Source organism: Oncorhynchus kisutch, linkage group LG1 (genome assembly GCF_002021735.2).
Source record: "Oncorhynchus kisutch isolate 150728-3 linkage group LG1, Okis_V2, whole genome shotgun sequence".
NCBI classification, from domain to species: domain Eukaryota; kingdom Metazoa; phylum Chordata; class Actinopteri; order Salmoniformes; family Salmonidae; genus Oncorhynchus; species Oncorhynchus kisutch.
In genome coordinates, this window is record NC_034174.2 from 71,407,341 (window position 1) to 71,424,785 (window position 17,445).

The window sequence follows — 17,445 nt, forward strand, 5'->3', positions numbered from 1 at the left end:
GTGACCCCATACTTTTGATCGGCAGTCTATATAGCCTCAGTATTGTTCTTTTATTGTGTTCATTAAAAATATATATATATTCATTTTTTACTTTACATTGTCTTAACTCTATTTTCTTAAAACTGCATTGTTTTACAAGGTAAGGTTGTATTGTAAGGTAAGGTTGTACCTGTTGTATTCGCTGCATGTGACCAATACAATGTGATTTGATTTGAAAGATGTCCACTCGTCTGGCACCACACTGGTCCCCTACACAAGCATACTATGTTGTAGGCCATCCATGCAAGTACATGACTTGAAATATGTTTTCCCGTCTTCTCTAAGGTGTAATGATTATGGAGAGGGATAGAACATTGAGAAACAAACATTCTGAGCCAGAAATTTAGAAACAGGTTAGAGAGATTGTTTCCCCTCCAAATTCTACAAATAAGGGCAATCAAACACCTCAAGAGTAACGCTGATGCCCCCTCTACACTTTAAAAGGACAAAAATGTATGTACAGTATGGGTTATGAGGTCAGAACAATGCCATTGACAATCATTCATTTCATGGTAAGATAGGAGGTTATCTCTCCAAATTAAGCCAGAAACAACCATATAAACAACCAGATATTTCACAAAGTAAGTTGCTGCCTGCACCCGCATGCGCGACTAGCATCACCACCCTGGATGGTTCCGACCTAGAATATGTGGACGTCTATAAGTACCTAGGTGTCTGGCTAGACTGCAAACTCTCCTTCCAGACTCATATCAAACATCTCCAATCGAAAATCAAATCAAGAGTCGGCTTTCTATTCCGCAACAAAGCCTCCTTCACTCACGCCGCCAAGCTTACCCTAGTAAAACTGACTATCCTACCGATCCTCGACTTCGGCGATGTCATCTACAAAATGGCTTCCAACACTCTACTCAGCAAACTGGATGCAGTCTATCACAGTGCCATCCGTTTCGTCACTAAAGCACCTTATACCACCCACCACTGCGACTTGTATGCTCTAGTCGGCTGGCCCTCGCTACATATTCGTCGCCAGACCCACTGGCTCCAGGTCATCTACAAGTCCATGCTAGGTAAAGCTCCGCCTTATCTCAGCTCACTGGTCACGATGGCAACACCCATCCGTAGCACGCGCTCCAGCAGGTGTATCTCACTGATCATCCCTAAAGCCAACACCTCATTTGGCCGCCTTTCGTTCCAGTACTCTGCTGCCTGTGACTGGAACGAATTGCAAAAATCGCTGAAGTTGGAGACTTTTATCTCCCTCACCAACTTCAAACATCAGCTATCTGAGCAGCTAACCGATCGCTGCAGCTGTACATAGTCTATTGGTAAATAGCCCACCCTTTTTCACCTACCTCATCCCCATACTGTTTTTATTTATTTACTTTTCTGCTCTTTTGCACACCAATATCTCTACCTGTACATGACCATCTGATCATTCATCACTCCAGTGTTAATCTGCAAAATTGTAATTATCTGCCTAATTCTCATGCCTTTTGCACACATTGTATATAGACTCCCCCTTTGGTTTCTACTGTGTTATTGACTTGTTAATTGTTTACTCCATGTGTAACTCTTTGTTGTCTGCTCACACTGCTATGCTTTATCTTGGCCAGGTCGCAGTTGCAAATGAGAACTTGTTCTCAACTAGCCTACCTGGTTAAATAAAGGTGAAATTAAAAAAATAAAAAAAAATAGATGTTATTTTTATTTTTATTTATTTAACCTTTATTTAACCAGGTAGGCAAGATGAGAACAAGTTCTCATTTACAATTGCGAACTTCTCCGTACATACAAAATGTTATCCTTTGAAAAATATATGTTGGATTGATCAAGTTGATCAATTTGTCTATTTCAGACAAAATATGACTTAATTGCAGATGTTTTATACTATATATATATATAATATACCAATATAAACAATATTTTCCATCACGTCATGCTTTTCATCCATTTTGATGTCATTGTAGTAACATATCACAGCTTTCTTACCACAAATTGTTCATACCATTGAAGTCCAATGTTGCATTACAATGGCATTACGCACGAGAGACATACTATATGCATAGTCCCACAGCAGCATATTACAGTACAGTTCAACACAGTAGCCTACCTACTACAGCACAATACAGTGCAGTAATACCAAACATCACTTAAAACATATCCAAGACTTTCAGTTCAGAAAACATTGACAAACATTGGTCCTTGTGCTACTGTCTGACTTTACTTGACTAGCTAGTGAGCTCCGTAGGGACACACCCTGTTCTCAGCACCAACACACAGACTTCACTCTTCAGAAACCACATATCTTCTTCGAGCCCCTTTCATCTCAACACACTCCAAACCAAGACCACAAGCTAAGTAGAGACACAAGTTGAACATAAACACAGAGTTTTCTCTATCTTTCTGAGCCCATGCAGCATCCCTGATAACACACACACACACACACACACACACACACTCCTCGCTTATCCTTACCTCATTCTGAGTCAGAGCTCTCCCGTCTAATAAGGGGATCACTCGATTCCATCAGCAGCCTGATCTCCCAGAAGCATCCGGGATCCCATAGGATAACACCCACTAACACCACAGATACGACGACACTAATACACAAATACTTTAGCTGGGAGTAAGTCTCATTAAAGGGATTATTTTGGGGCAATAAAGTGAACCCTAATCACTCCAAACAAACAGACAGATGAAGTAGATCAGCCGGAATTTGATTTCAATCACAAACACACACATATAAGCGCACACACACACAGGGATATTAACACACACACACACACATCCACTATACCCCCGTTACCAAACCCCTCTTCCATCCAAAATCCGGAGAAGCAGATGTCATGGTAACTTAATGGGATTGGGACAGTCTGTCATCCTCACAATGTGTGTCCCAAATGGCACCCTATTCACTATGTACTGCACTACCATTTACCAGGGCCCATAAGGCTCATAAGGCTCTGGTCAAAAGTAGTGTACTATGTAGGGGATAGGGTGCCATTTGGGACGCTGACAGGGAAGAGGTCAGAGGTAAGAGGAAATGGAACTTGGGTTAGGAAGTGACCTCGTCCTACGGTTACACAATGGGCAGAGGCCCTATGGGGTGAAGCAGCTTCCTGTCCAATGGCCAAGTTACTACGGACCCTGTCTGATCTGATGGGACAAGGCTTAGTTACTACGGACACTGTCTGATCTGATGGGACAAGGCTTAGTTACTACGGACCCTGTCTGATCTGATGGGACAAGGCTTAGTTACTACGGACCCTGTCTGATCTGATGGGACAAGGCTTAGTTACTACGGACCCTGTCTGATCTGACGGGACAAGGTCTAGTTACTAATGACCATGTCTGATCTGATGGGACAAGGTCTAGTCACTAATGACCATGTCTGATCTGATGGGACAAGGTCTAGTCACTAATGACCATGTCTGATCTGATCGGACAAGGTCTAGTCACTAATGACCATGTCTGATCTGATGGGATAAGGTCTAGTCACTAATGACCATGTCTGATCTGATGGGACATGGACCCTGTCTGATTTGATGGGTCAAGGGGAGTTGATGGTGGTGAGCGACACCATAACCTACTATTGTTAGACTTTCAGACTGTTGAGATCAAGTCCATCTAAATCACCATAGAGAAGTTCTGTTTGTGTACTTACTATATATCCAAGTGGAACCTTTGACTAATTCATACACATTAATATTATAGTCGTCTATATACAACATAGAACATACAGTATCTTTGCATAAAATAAGATAAGGCCGGGATTCAATCCGATCGGGTGTTGTAGGCAATGTTCCAGTGTTCGCAGAGATTGCATTCACAGTAAACATGGCACATGTTGGCCCATTCAGAAATTGTCGCATTACCTACAACCCGCGATCGGATTGAATCCCAGCCTTAATTACATGTATAGTTGTAGTAGTATCATGCAAAAATAAGTTTTCCAAAAACCAAAGTTTACATAAAGAAGAATCTTTATTATTTTGTATACATAGATATCTTCATATAATTGTTCTAATACCAGTCAAAAATAATAATCATTATATATATATATATATAGAAAACTAATCCCAATAAACTACTATGTACTTTGACTTTACCTTTCTTGTATAAAACAACATGGAGAATGTATACTCACCTCCCTAGCTGGAAATATAGGTGCTCGGAAGGGAGCAAGATTTTACAAAAAAGAAAACTAGGCTAACACCGTAACACTGTATCTGGTTAGAACTACAACGTTACCCAACAAGCTAACATTGGCGGCCATTTTGTAGTTTTGTAATAAGACACAGCATGTTGGTGGTGGAGGGTAATTGCCTAGGAACTTCTAAAAAAAGGGATAGTTCAGCAAAATTAGATATTTGAGAAACTGTTTTCAAGGTGAGGAAACAAATATCTAAATATGCAATTCCGCTGAACTTTCCCTTTAACACAAACTTCAGCTTTTTCACTCTGTTTAATGAAATTGGTCAACAAAAGTTTGAGATGATGTCTGGGCGAGGATAGGATAATCTTATCATCTAGATTTGTGGCTGCAGACGAGAGGAGGAACATTAGATTACGAATGTCTCAGTACACAGAAGAAGATAATGAATATCTGTGGAGGCTGCTGGAGATAGGGGGGAAGGAGGGGGGAGAGGGGGGGATGGAAGGAGAAAGGGGGTGGTGGGAGAGAGCGAGAAAGCAGGGGAGAGAGGAAAGAGAAGAAGAAAGTAGAAGTGAATGGGAAGATATAGAGATTAAGAGAGAGAGAAGAGGCTGAGGGAGAAAGAGGAACAGGAGAGAGAGAGAGAGAGAGAGAGAGAGAGAGAGAGAGAGAGAAAGAGAGAGAGAAAGAGAGAGAGAGAGAGAGAGAGAGAGAGAGAGAGAGAGAGAGAGAAAGAGAGAAAGAGAGAGAGAGAGAGAGAGAGAGAGAGAAAGAGAGAGAGAGAGAGAGAGAGAGAGAGAGAGAGAGAGAGAGAGAGAGAGAAAGAGAGAGAGAGAGAGAGAGAGAGAGAGAGAGAGAGAAAGAGAAAGAGAGAGAGAGAGAGAGAGGGGGGGGGGGGGGGGGGGGAGAACCCCAGACTGATGAGCTGAGAGGAGTGGTCCTCTTCTTCTCTCCTTCTTTTCACTTCTTCCCCTGCTTCTTTCCCTCTCTGGGAGGTAGGACCATGTCTTGGTGGTTGGCAGGGAGCTCATATGCGGTATCCAGTCTCGCTCTCATCCATTTAGCTGTGGCAGTCTTTGGGAATGACATCCATTCGTCCTAGTAGCATTCCAAAGTTTTCCCCCAAATTGTCCCGAACTCTAGATATGTTGAAATGAAAACATAGTAGTATATGAGGACGGATGGGACAGACCATCAGGATCTTGGAGAGGGTTGTCCAGTTGTCCTAGTGTCTGTTTGGGCCAGGGCAGCAGGAGTGTTGGACCCTCCTTATCCCGCCGTTGAGGAGGTACGTCTCACCCCAAACGTCCCAGCTGGGGTGCAGTGTTGTCAAGAAGAGGCATCGAAGCTATAAGCGAGAAGAAGACATGTTTAAGGCATACTTTGAATGCATCAATGATATACTTACTGTTATGATGTGACTAAAGGCAGAGAGAACGAGAACGAGAAAGAGAAAAGGGGGAAAACAAGAAAGAGGGTGAGAGGAATTCTGAGAAAGTAAAGAACAGGAAACGAGTATGTTCCATCTTTGGGCAGAATGAAACATCAAGAAATGATTGTGTGTATGTAAGGTGGTGTGCAATCCCCCAGGAGAGAGGGGATGTCCTGTCGCTGAATCATTCAATATTAAAACAGCCACCTACACACACACACACACAGAGTCATCTGCTCCCTCCCCGCTGGGACAAGATTTAAGATGGCAAGGTCACCTCGATCTCTTCATTACTATAAACCCACTACAGTCTCACTGTCTGCTACACAGCTTGATAATTATACATCCAGATTGGCCAACTGATGTGATGTACACCTTAGTTACCACACTGGTAGCCTGGTTCCAGATCTGTTTGTGGTGTCTTGTCAACTTCTGGTCATTGGCATTCCAGAGAGCACAAACAGATCTGGGACCAGGCTACCACACTGGGCACGTTCTCTCTGACTCATAGGATGACACAGCGAGAGTTACAATTCTTCTATTCCCTCTGGCTCAGGTCTGCTTATACAGGCTTTGTAAAGTTTTACTGAGGGCTACTTTTAAGGAAGGGATATTTTTTTAAATATGTGTATTCATTTAACCAGGCAAGTTTAAGAACGAATTCTTATTTACAATGACGGTCTACACCAGCGAAACCCGGACAATGCTGGGCCAATTGTGCGTCGCCTTATGATACAGCCTGGATTCGAACAAGTGATTGTAGTGACGCCTCTTGCACTGAGATGCAGTGCCTTGCGCCACTCGGGAGCAAAGTTGGTAGAGCATGGCACTCGCAAAGCCAGGGTTGTGTGTTCGATTCCCACGGGGGACCAGTACAGGGGTCAAAAGTATGAAAATGCATGTACTCACTACTGTAAATCGCTCTGGATTAAAGCATCTGCTAAGTTACAAAAAAGTTCAAATGTGACCTATTGAATGATCCTTACCTGTCCCATATTTTCACATTTCTACAGTTGGTGGTACAGCATCCAGCTGACATCAAAGCTGAGAGAGAGAGAGAGAGAAACAGAAGAGATGTAGCTCAGTGCCAGATCATTTAGTTCTACAGTTTGGGTGTTAAATGAAACAGTTGTGGCGGGGAGTGAAACAGGAGAGGGGAGGGACAATACCGCACGTGACTGTTGAGTTAATAGTGATAGATGGTACATCACAATGTTCTATTTGATCGCTCTATCGTGTGTTTTTGTGTGATAACTCCACTCCAGACTGTGTGGGCACAGGCTTTGAGGCGCCCCCCCTCCCCCCTCGACTGTTTCAACCCTCTGCTGCAGCGCTGCAGTTGACAGCCACCAGACAGGCCACTCTCCTGTAACGTCAGCCAGACTTCACAGGCTCAGCTAAGTAACTGTCAATTTGGATAAGTTCTGCTATAGTTTTCCACCCTATTCCCCCTGTGTGGGCGTGCACAAATGTACACGCAAAAAAGGCACACACAATCTGATAGCCACACAGCAGTATGAAACACACAGAGAAGGTGAGGACAGTCAAATAGTAAGGAAGATGAGAGAATGAGAGAGATATGGGGGAAAGAGGAGAGAGGTACCAATGGGTTAAGGTGTGAAAACAAACAAGGCCCTGTGGAGTTCAGTCCATTTCCTCTTGTACTCCTTTTGACAGGATGTGAGATATCTAAAATACATGACATTAACACAAGGACACATCATTGTAATGTGACACTGATTCTGACAGCACGCCGTAGTTCTGTCAAACACAGATGTCTCAAAACAATACAGAACTATCCCTCTTAGTTTACTCTCTCTCTCTGCTCCACTGTTGTCCTCCCCATGCGACTATAATAATGTTTGCAGCACATTCTCTCCCCCAGCTCTCTGGGCTGGCTTCTATTGCCTATTAACTATTCATAAGATCTTGTGACTGTAGACTTCTACAAGAAAAAAAATCTCACTGTAAGCCTCCACTACGCTAGTCCACACATCACCATCAAAGGTGCGCGCATGCACCCACGCCTCAATTTATCTACGGGAGGGAGAAAATAGCAAAAACTGTTTTTGTGTGTGTCTGTCTGTGTGTGCGTGCGTGTGTGAGGATAGAGATCATGTATGAAAACTCCCTTCAAGTTTTGGAGGTCAGGGTGTGTGGAATGGAATTGATTTCACGACTAAGGAGCCTCGGGGCGTTATGAGTGAAGAAGGTTAGACGCTCACACACACACACACACACACACACACACACACACACACACACACACACGAACACACTCCGTTTTAAGTGTATAAGCAGCTGACAGTAGTCTGACCCAGACGCTAATAGTGACATTAGAAAGGTGAGGGAGGGTAGGCAGACTGCTGATGACATGGTGTTCTGTGATAGGTGGGTCATTCTATTTGTAAGCTGACAGCTTAATGTGGAGGAGAGTGGGAACAATTAGCCTTAAACGGATTAGCCAATCCCAAACTCAGGTCATGTGATCGTACGGTTTTAATCACGGGCTTGTGATAGGGTGATGATGTAACGTTTGGATAACGTTTGGCATCAACTGGACTGATACTGAAAACATGCAGAGACCCCTTCCAGTATGAACTGACTAGAACTGATGTAATGGATTCAACTGATCACGAACTGATAGAATCCCTCTCCCAATATTCACAATGACATTGGAGATATATTCAAACCTGACCGGAACGATAAAGTGAGGAACAGTCCCTCAGAACATTAGATATTCAGAGGGTTGGGTTTTATACCGCTAACCAGAATTGGATTTTGGGGTCACAGAAAGAATAGTTGACGTGATTATTCAAGAATAAAGTGGAGCTTAACTTTCCCAGAGCTTCACCTCTGTGCTCAGCGGGACGGCTCTTCATTTATCTTTTCCTCAAAAAGATTTGTGTGATTTGCTGTGCAGGAAATCTGGTCCCACTAATACATTGCGGTTCCGGATCTAACACTTTCCATGCAGCTCAGGACTAAGACTAATTATGACTTTACATAACTGATCGTTCTTCTAAAGTACAAAGAGAGAAAGGGCAAAACACCCTTTTGTAAAACCGAATTAGCAATAGCCAATGTGACCGTTTTTTTTAAGGAAAAACTTTGACGCTCAGGACAAGGATAGTTTCCCAGACCCAGATTAAGCCTTTAGTCGTTGACTCAAAGCATTGAAATATATTAAAAGTTTTTTGGTTTTTTTCGGCTTAATCTGTGTTTAGAAAACTGTCCCTCAATGTTTAGGAACTCAAGGAAGTTATCACATTTATAGATTTTGACCAATCCTACCCTTGGCTGCAAACTACCTGTGTATTATCAAAATGTGTAATCGAGATATAATCTATGTCTAAATCAAAGCAGAAAACACATCAACTCTTCCATGTGGACCCAGTCAACCCAGTCAACCCAGTCAACCCAGTGAACCCAGTCAAACCAGTCAACCCAGTGAACCCAGTGAACCCAGTCAACCCAGTCAACCCAGTCAACCCAGTGAACCCAGTCAACCCAGTCAACCCAGTCAACCCAGTGAACCCAGTCAACCCAGTCAACCCAGTGAACCCAGTCAACCCAGTGAACCCAGTGAACCCAGTCAACCCAGTGAACCCAGTCAACCCAGTCAACCCAGTGAACCCAGTCAACCCAGTCAACCCAGTGAACCCAGTCAACCCAGTCAACCCAGTGAACCCAGTGAACCCAGTCAACCCAGTCAACCCAGTCAACCCAGTGAACCCAGTCAACCCAGTCAACCCAGTGAACCCAGTCAACCCAGTGAACCCAGTCAACCCAGTCAACCCAGTCAACCCAGTGAACCCAGTGAACCCAGTCAACCCAGTGAACCCAGTCAACCCAGTGAACCCAGTCAACCCAGTGAACCCAGTCAACCCAGTCAACCCAGTGAACCCAGTCAACCCAGTCAACCCAGTCAACCCAGTGAACCCAGTCAACCCAGTCAACCCAGTGAAAGCAGTCACCCCAGTCAACCCAGTGAACCCAGTGAACCCAGTCAACCCAGTGAACCCAGTCAACCCAGTCAACCCAGTCAACCCAGTCAACCCAGTGAACCCAGTCAACCCAGTCAACCCAGTCAACCCAGTCAACCCCTTCGGTCCTTTCTATCGCACCAGGAATGATGCACAAGAGGCGGCAAACAAGTCAGGCTGCTCAGCAGATTGGTTGACATACTGTCAATTGAGATTTTTTGGGACTAAACTATATAGGAAAGAAAATACAATACCAAATGACATAAAACACAACGGGAAATGCCTCTGAATCTGAATGGGTGATTAATAATAAACTGGTCTTAAATACATTGTATTTCAAAACATTCTCTAAGACCTAAAACTCAACTGGAGTCGTGTATAAAGGGTGTGGCCACTGAGCAAGTAGAGGGAGTTAAACTCCTAGGTATAACACCAGACAGTCAGTTATCATGGTCAAGTAGAGGAAGTTAAACTCCTAGGTATAACACTGGACAGTCAGTTATCATGGTCAAGTTGAGGAAGTTAAACTCTGAGGTATAACACTGGACAGTCAGTTATCATGGTCAAGTAGAGGGAGTTAAACTCTGAGGTATAACACTGGACAGTCAGTTATCATGGTCAAGTTGAGGAAGTTAAACTCCTAGGTATAACACTGGACAGTCAGTTATCATGGTCAAGTTGAGGAAGTTAAACTCCTAGGTATAACACCAGACAGTCAGTTATCATGGTCAAGTTGAGGAAGTTAAACTCCTAGGTATGACACCAGACAGTCAGTTATCATGGTCAAGTTGAGGAGGTTAAACTCCTAGGTATGACACCAGACAGTCAGTTATCATGGTCAAGTAGAGGAAGTTAAACTCCTAGGTAAGACACCAGACAGTCAGTTATCATGGCCACGTTGAGGAAGTTAAACTCCTAGGTATAACACTGGACAGTCAGTTATCATGGTCAAGTTGAGGAAGTTAAACTCTGAGGTATAACACTGGACAGTCAGTTATCATGGTCAAGTTGAGGAAGTTAAACTCTGAGGTATAACACTGGACAGTCAGTTATCATGGTCAAGTTGAGGAAGTTAAACTCCTAGGTATGACACCAGACAGTCAGTTATCATGGTCAAGTTGAGGAGGTTAAACTCCTAGGTATGACACCAGACAGTCAGTTATCATGGTCAAGTAGAGGAAGTTAAACTCCTAGGTATGACACCAGACAGTCAGTTATCATGGCCACGTTGAGGAAGTTAAACTCCTAGGTATAACACCAGACAGTCAGTTATCATGGTCACGTTGAGGAAGTTAAACTCCGAGGTATAACACCAGACAGTCAGTTATCATGGTCAAGTTGAGGAAGTTAAACTCCTAGGTATAACACCAGACAGTCAGTTATCATGGTCAAGTTGAGGGAGTTAAACTCCTAGGTATGACACCAGACAGTCAGTTATCATGGTCAAGTTGAGGGAGTTAAACTCCTAGGTATGACACCAGACAGTCAGTTATCATGGTCAAGTAGAGGAAGTTAAACTCCTAGGTATGACACCAGACAGTCAGTTATCATGGTCAAGTAGAGGAAGTTAAACTCCTAGGTATAACACCAGACAGTCAGTTATCATGGTCAAGTTGAGGGAGTTAAACTCCTAGGTATGACACCAGACAGTCAATTATCATGGCCACGTTGAGGGAGTTAAACTCCGAGGTATAACACTGGACAGTCAGTTATCATGGTCAAGTTGAGGGAGTTAAACTCTGAGGTATAACACCAGACAGTCAGTTATCATGGTCAAGTTGAGGGAGTTAAACTCCGAGGTATAACACTGGACAGTCAGTTATCATGGTCAAGTTGAGGGAGTTAAACTCTGAGGTATAACACCAGACAGTCAGTTATCATGGTCACGTTGAGGGAGTTACACTCCTAGGTATAACACTGGACGGTCAGTTATCATGGTCAAGTTGAGGAAGTTAAACTCCTCGTAAAACTGACTATCCTACCGATCCTCGACTTCTGCGAAGTCATTTACAAAATAGCCCCAACACTCTACTCAACAAAGTGGATGCAGTCTATCACAGTGCCATCCATTCTGTCACCAAAGCCCCATATACTACCCACCACTGCAACCTGTACGCTACAAGTCGCACATGCTCCAGCAGGTATATCTCACTGGTCATCCCCAAAGCCAACACCTCCTTTGGCCGCCTTTCATTACAGTTCTCTGCTGCCAGTGACTGGAACGAATTACAAAAATCGCTGAAGCTGAAGACTTACATTTCCCTCACTAACTTTAAAAATCAGCTATCTGAGTAGCTAACCGATCGATGCCGCTGTACATAGTCCATCTGTAAATAGCCCAACCAATCTACCTACCTCATCACCATAGTGTTTTTTATTTATTTTGCTGCTCTTTTGCACACCAGTATCACTACTTACACACCATCATCTGCTCATCATAATCTGCTCCTCTATCACTCCAGTGTTAATCTGCTAAATTGTAATTACTTTGCCACTATGGCCTATTTATTGCCATACCTCCCCAAGCCATTTGCACACACTGTATATAGACTTTATTTTTTCCCCTATTGTGTAATTGACTGTACGCTTGTTTATTCCATGTGTAACTCTGTGTTGTTGTTTCTGTCGCACTGCTTTGCTTTACCTTGGCCAGGTCGCAGTTGTAAATGAGAACTTGTTCTCAACTAGCCTACCTGGTTAAATAAAGGTTAAATATTTTTTATTTTTTAAAGACATGCCACCAGGGGTCTCTTCACAGTCCCTAAATCCAAAACGAATTCACGGCACATTTTATACAGAGCCATGATCACATGGAACTCCCTTCCATCTCCAACTACTCACCGGTGTGTCAATCTAAGTAACATAATACAAAAAAATCTCCATCAAAATCCTTCAGTTTAAACTAGAGATATTATTTTTGCACGGGCTGCATCTCAATCCAACGCATCGGCCGTTGGCGGCCTTCCGTATTTGCGGTGGAAGGTGGAGGAGCTACAGCAGGGCTTGTCAGAACATGAGACATCCCAAAAGTCTGTCTTCTCACGAATACGTCTGTAGCGTCCATTCTGCTCAACGGGCCCCCCACACGTGTCACGGGACTCGTCTGAAGTCAGTACTGTCGATGTGCCAACTTATGTTTGTAGCATCCGAAACCGATTCTCACGAACCCGACGGTGTTCTCCGTTTTGCTCTACGACCCCCACAGTGTCACAGGACTGGTCTGAATGTAACCCATACCATTTGGAAGTATAGAGGTAGCTTTGTGCCTACCCCCCCCAAAAAAAGAGGTTAAATCCCAAGCTTTCTTACTCTTCTAGATAATGTGTTAATCAATGCGTTTTTATGGGCTACAGTACTAAAGGCCAAATTCAATATTTTATCAAATCATTATTTGATATTTTTGAGTGATACCTAACAGGGTCTGAAAATTCGAAATCAAATAGCTAAATGATCCATGGTATGACCTTATTAAAACAATTCCATATGTCAGCTCAGAACCCCCCCTCCACCCAGCGGCTTAGACTTACAGGGGTTAAACAACATCTCATGGAACTACTGGGGACCGTGAAACACTCTAACACACACATTTGTTGCTTAGTTGTATTGACTGTATCATTTTTGTTGTTGTATTGTTTGTATATCATTGTCTTTTAAAATCAGTGTATCAGTGTTCTGCTACTTGTCCTGTTTTGTGTTTCTTTGTGGACCCTGGGAGAGTAGCATCTGCTTCTGCAAGAGCCAATGGGGATCCAAATAAACAAGTGAACCAGATCAACACAAGGTCATTTCTGAGCCTCAGATCTCCTAAAAATTGGCTTTATTAATTATTTAGGGGCACGGCTGAGAGGAAGGCATGTTGAGATGCACTGTAGATCAGTGACCTTCCGCTTAGCTAGCGGCCGGTCTGTCTGTCAGTCAGTCTGCCCCTTAGGCAGACACAGTTACATATAATATATAATAATATATGCCAATTATTAGACGATTTAGTCATGCCTGGATACATTTTAAGTATGGGTGTTCCCGGGAATCGAACCCACTACCCTGGCGCTACAAGGGTCATGCTCTAGCAGCTGCTGAACATCTACCATAACTAAAATGTCCCTACAGCATCACTAGGCTGAATATAGGTTATAATGTAACCTTTACAGTACATGAACTGTCCAGCTACATTACCAGGGGAAAAGGAGTACGAGCTGAAAAAGAACACCGATGCCTTGGGGCATTGTATAGGAGAAATGCATCTGCAACTATGCACTCACTGCACTGCATCTATGTACTGTACTGTAGGGTACTGTATGTATTGTTCAGGGCATCCAAATGTGTTACATTTGCAGATGAGAATGAGAGAGTGATTCTAGGAAGCTAGAATTATCTCCTTTACATAACGTTGTGGAGTAGCAATCCAACCCTCTCTCTCTCTCTCTCTCTGTCTCTCTCTCTCTCTCCCCCACTCTCTGTCTCTCTCTCCCCCCTCTCTGTCTCTCTCTCCCCCCTCTCTGTATCTCTATTTCTCTCCTCTCTGCCTCTGCCTCTCCTCTCCTCTCTCTCCCCCCTCTCTATGTCGCTCTCTCCCCCATCTCTCTCCCCCCTCGCTCTGTCTCTCTGTCTCTCTCTCGCTCTCCAGCAGTGGTGTTGTTTCAGGTTAGTACTCATAGGATGAGGATGAGAATGCTAAACATGACATCTACTGTTCTGTATGTAATGTATATGTTAGTAATGTAAGATACTCTATTGTGTTACAGCATACAGTAAAGATGTTATCTTTATGCCGTAGCACAGTTCAATTGTGTGACAGAAGAGCTGAATGATAGTGAATTCCACAGTTTGGTTTCTTAAGGACCTGTCGGCTGTCTGCTGCTAAGCCCAGGACTCAGTATCCGAATGTACACACACACACACACACACACACACGCACACACACACACACACACACACACACACACACACACACACACACACACACACACACACACACACACACACACACACACACACACACACACACACACATACACAGTCTGGGCTGCGGAAGCTTGACTGTGGGTGATTGGAGCATGGAACTCACCAGAGTGGAGCTGGCTAATGAGGTTGACCATGCCTGGAACTGTGTGTGTGTTTGTGTGTGTGTGTGTGTGTGTGTGTATGTGTGTTAGATACCTGCCTCTCTTCAGTTCTGCTGCTCCTCTGATCTCAGTTCTACTTATCACTGCCTCCAATCAAGAGACAGACTGAGACACAGAGACATCAATAGACGCACACACACTGACGCACACACTCATGGTGCAGACGCCATATCGTGCGGATTACAGTTTAGGACCTATTTTTACAGTGATCATATGAATGTTGAATCTTTGCAGTATGCTGGGGGAGGAGGGGGGGGGTAGTAGGGGGAAATAAATACACACAGTAAACAGTACTCCTTCCACTCCACTCGGGTGGAGAAGAACCTCAAATTTGTTTGGAATAAATGAAATTGTTAAAAATATAACTAAGTGTCGGGTGTCAGAGGGAGCTCACAGATTCCAATGTAGTTGTATTACTGTCTCAGCATCAACTAATTGTGCTAATCTGTTGCCTCATTTCATGGCTTAATATAGGCTATAACCCTGTGCATTCAAAGATGGTCACTTCATGGTCACTCTGGGTTGTATTCATTAGGCACCACACGGACGAAAACAGACTAACACGGGGAGGGTCTGCTTGGACTTATAAGTAATGCTCATTAAGAATGCTCGTTAAGAATCCAATAAGAAATGCTCTTTTTTGTTTTCCGTCTCAGAACGTGTTCGTTGAGTGCCGTAAGGAATACGACCCTGTATTCAAAAATGGTCACTTCCTTCTTAGTTGTACAGAGGCATGTTTCAGAAATGACTCTCAAAAGGCAAATTAAATATTGAAGCATACATTTGTAAGATAAACTGCTGTTGTCCTAGTTTCGGAGACAAACACAGCAGCCCACGGTAACCTCTCATTGGTGATAAATTATAAACAAGGAAGGGACCACGTTATTGGCAACCTCTCCCCACTGTTGACGACAGTGTTACCCCAACGTTAGCCTCCGAGCATCCCACAATGCACCACTCTACCACTGTTTCTTCTAGTGCCCAGGGTCTAACTTTAATGAGTTTCTCTCCACAAATCGCGCACACACACACACACACACACACGCTGTAACGGTCGTCGTATGAAGGAGGATGAGACCAAGGCGCAGCGTTCCTTGAGTTCCATATAATCTTTATTACTGAAGTGGAACTTTAGACAAAACAAAACAATAAAGAGAACAACGACCGAACTGCTTCCTTGTGCAAACTATCTGCACACAAACGAAGAACAAGTTCCCACACAGAAGGAGGGGGAAAAAAGCTACCTAAGTATGATTCCCAATTAGAGACAACGATAGACAGCTGTCCCTGATTGAGAACCATACCTGGCCGAACACAAAGAAATAGAAAACATAGAAACATGAACATAGAATGCCCACCCAAATCACACCCTGACCAAACCAAAAATAGAGACATAAAAAGCTCTCTACGGTCAGGGCGTGATACACGCAGTCTCAACTCAATACCTTGGTTATCCACTTCCTAAGGAGGTAAATTGTTTACACTCTTATTTTGCCCTCTCTATCTCATGCAGTTCTTCAGTAGCTGTGGCATCGCTGTATTTCCCTTCAATCTAAAGCTTTTGTTCTATTTCATATGGGAATAATAGGCAATCACAGCTAGACCGATTATGATTTTTCAACGGCGATATTGATACTGATTATTGGAGGACCAAAAATGCCGCCGCCGATTTTTAAAAATGTGTTTGTAATAATGACAATTACAACAATACTGAATGAACACTTATTTTAACTTAATATAATACATCAATAAAATCAATGTAGCCTCAAATAAATAATGCAAAAACAAAGTGTTGGAGAATAAAGTAAAAGTGCAATATGTGCCATGTAAGAAAGCTAACGTTTAGGTTCCTTGCTCAGAACATGAGAACATATGAAAAGCTGGTGGTTCCTTTTAATATGAGTCTTCAATATTCCCAGGTAAGAAGTTTTAGGTTGTAGTTAATATAGGAATTATAGGACTATTTCTCTCTATACCATTTGTATTTCGTTAACCTTTGACTATTGGATGTTCTTATAGGCACTTTAGTATTGCCAGTGTAACAGTATAGCTTTCGTACCTCTCCTCGCTCCTCCCGGGGTTCGAACCAGGAACCCAACAACAACAGCCACCCTCGAAGCAGCGTTACCCATGCAGAGCAAGGGGAAGAACCACTCCAAGTCTCAGAGCGAGTGACGTTTGAAACCCTATTAGTGCGCACCCCACTAACTAGTTAGCCATTTCACATTTGTTACACCAGCCTCATCTCGGGGGTTAATAGGCTTGAAGTCATAAACAGCGCAATGCTTGACGCACAACAAAGAGCTGCTGGCAAAACGCACGAAAGTGCTGCTGAATGAATACTTACGAGCCTGCTTCTGCCTACCACTGCTCAGTCAGATACTTGTATGCGTGTACGCTCAGTCAGATTATATGCAACGCAGGACACGCTAGATAACTAGTAATATCATCAACCATGTGTAGTTAACTAGTGATTATGATTGATTGATTGATTGTTTTTTATAAGATAAGTTTAATGCTAGCTAGCAACTTACCTTGGCTTACTGCATTCGCATAACAGGCAGTCTCCTTGTCGAGTGCAATGACAGGCAGGTGGTTGGTTATAGCGTTGGACTAGTTAACTGTAAGGTTGCAAGATTGGATCCCCCGAGCTGACAAGGTGAAAATCTGTGGTTCTGCCGCTGAACGAGGCAGTTAACCCACCGTTCCTAGGCCGTCATTGAAAATAAGAATGTGTTCTTAACTGAC

At 43.4% G+C, this 17,445-nt stretch overlaps 1 protein-coding gene across 2 annotated transcripts in view; it reads right to left on the minus strand.

Moving 5' to 3' along the window:
* Positions 1–5,043: 5,043 nt before the first annotated feature.
* LOC109880909 (coiled-coil domain-containing protein 85A-like) overlaps positions 5,044–17,445 on the minus strand; it is a 38,883-nt gene continuing 26,481 nt past the window's right edge. The window contains exons 3-4 of one of the 2 annotated variants that reach the window (XM_031831782.1): positions 6,575–6,632; positions 5,044–5,504 (exon numbers count right to left, since the gene is read on the minus strand). In XM_031831782.1, the coding sequence (XP_031687642.1) occupies positions 5,486–5,504; positions 6,575–6,632 (77 nt within the window). In that variant the 3' untranslated portion in view covers positions 5,044–5,485. The remainder of the gene's footprint in view (positions 5,505–6,574; positions 6,633–17,445) is intronic. The other variant, XM_031831789.1, reaches the window with a different exon arrangement.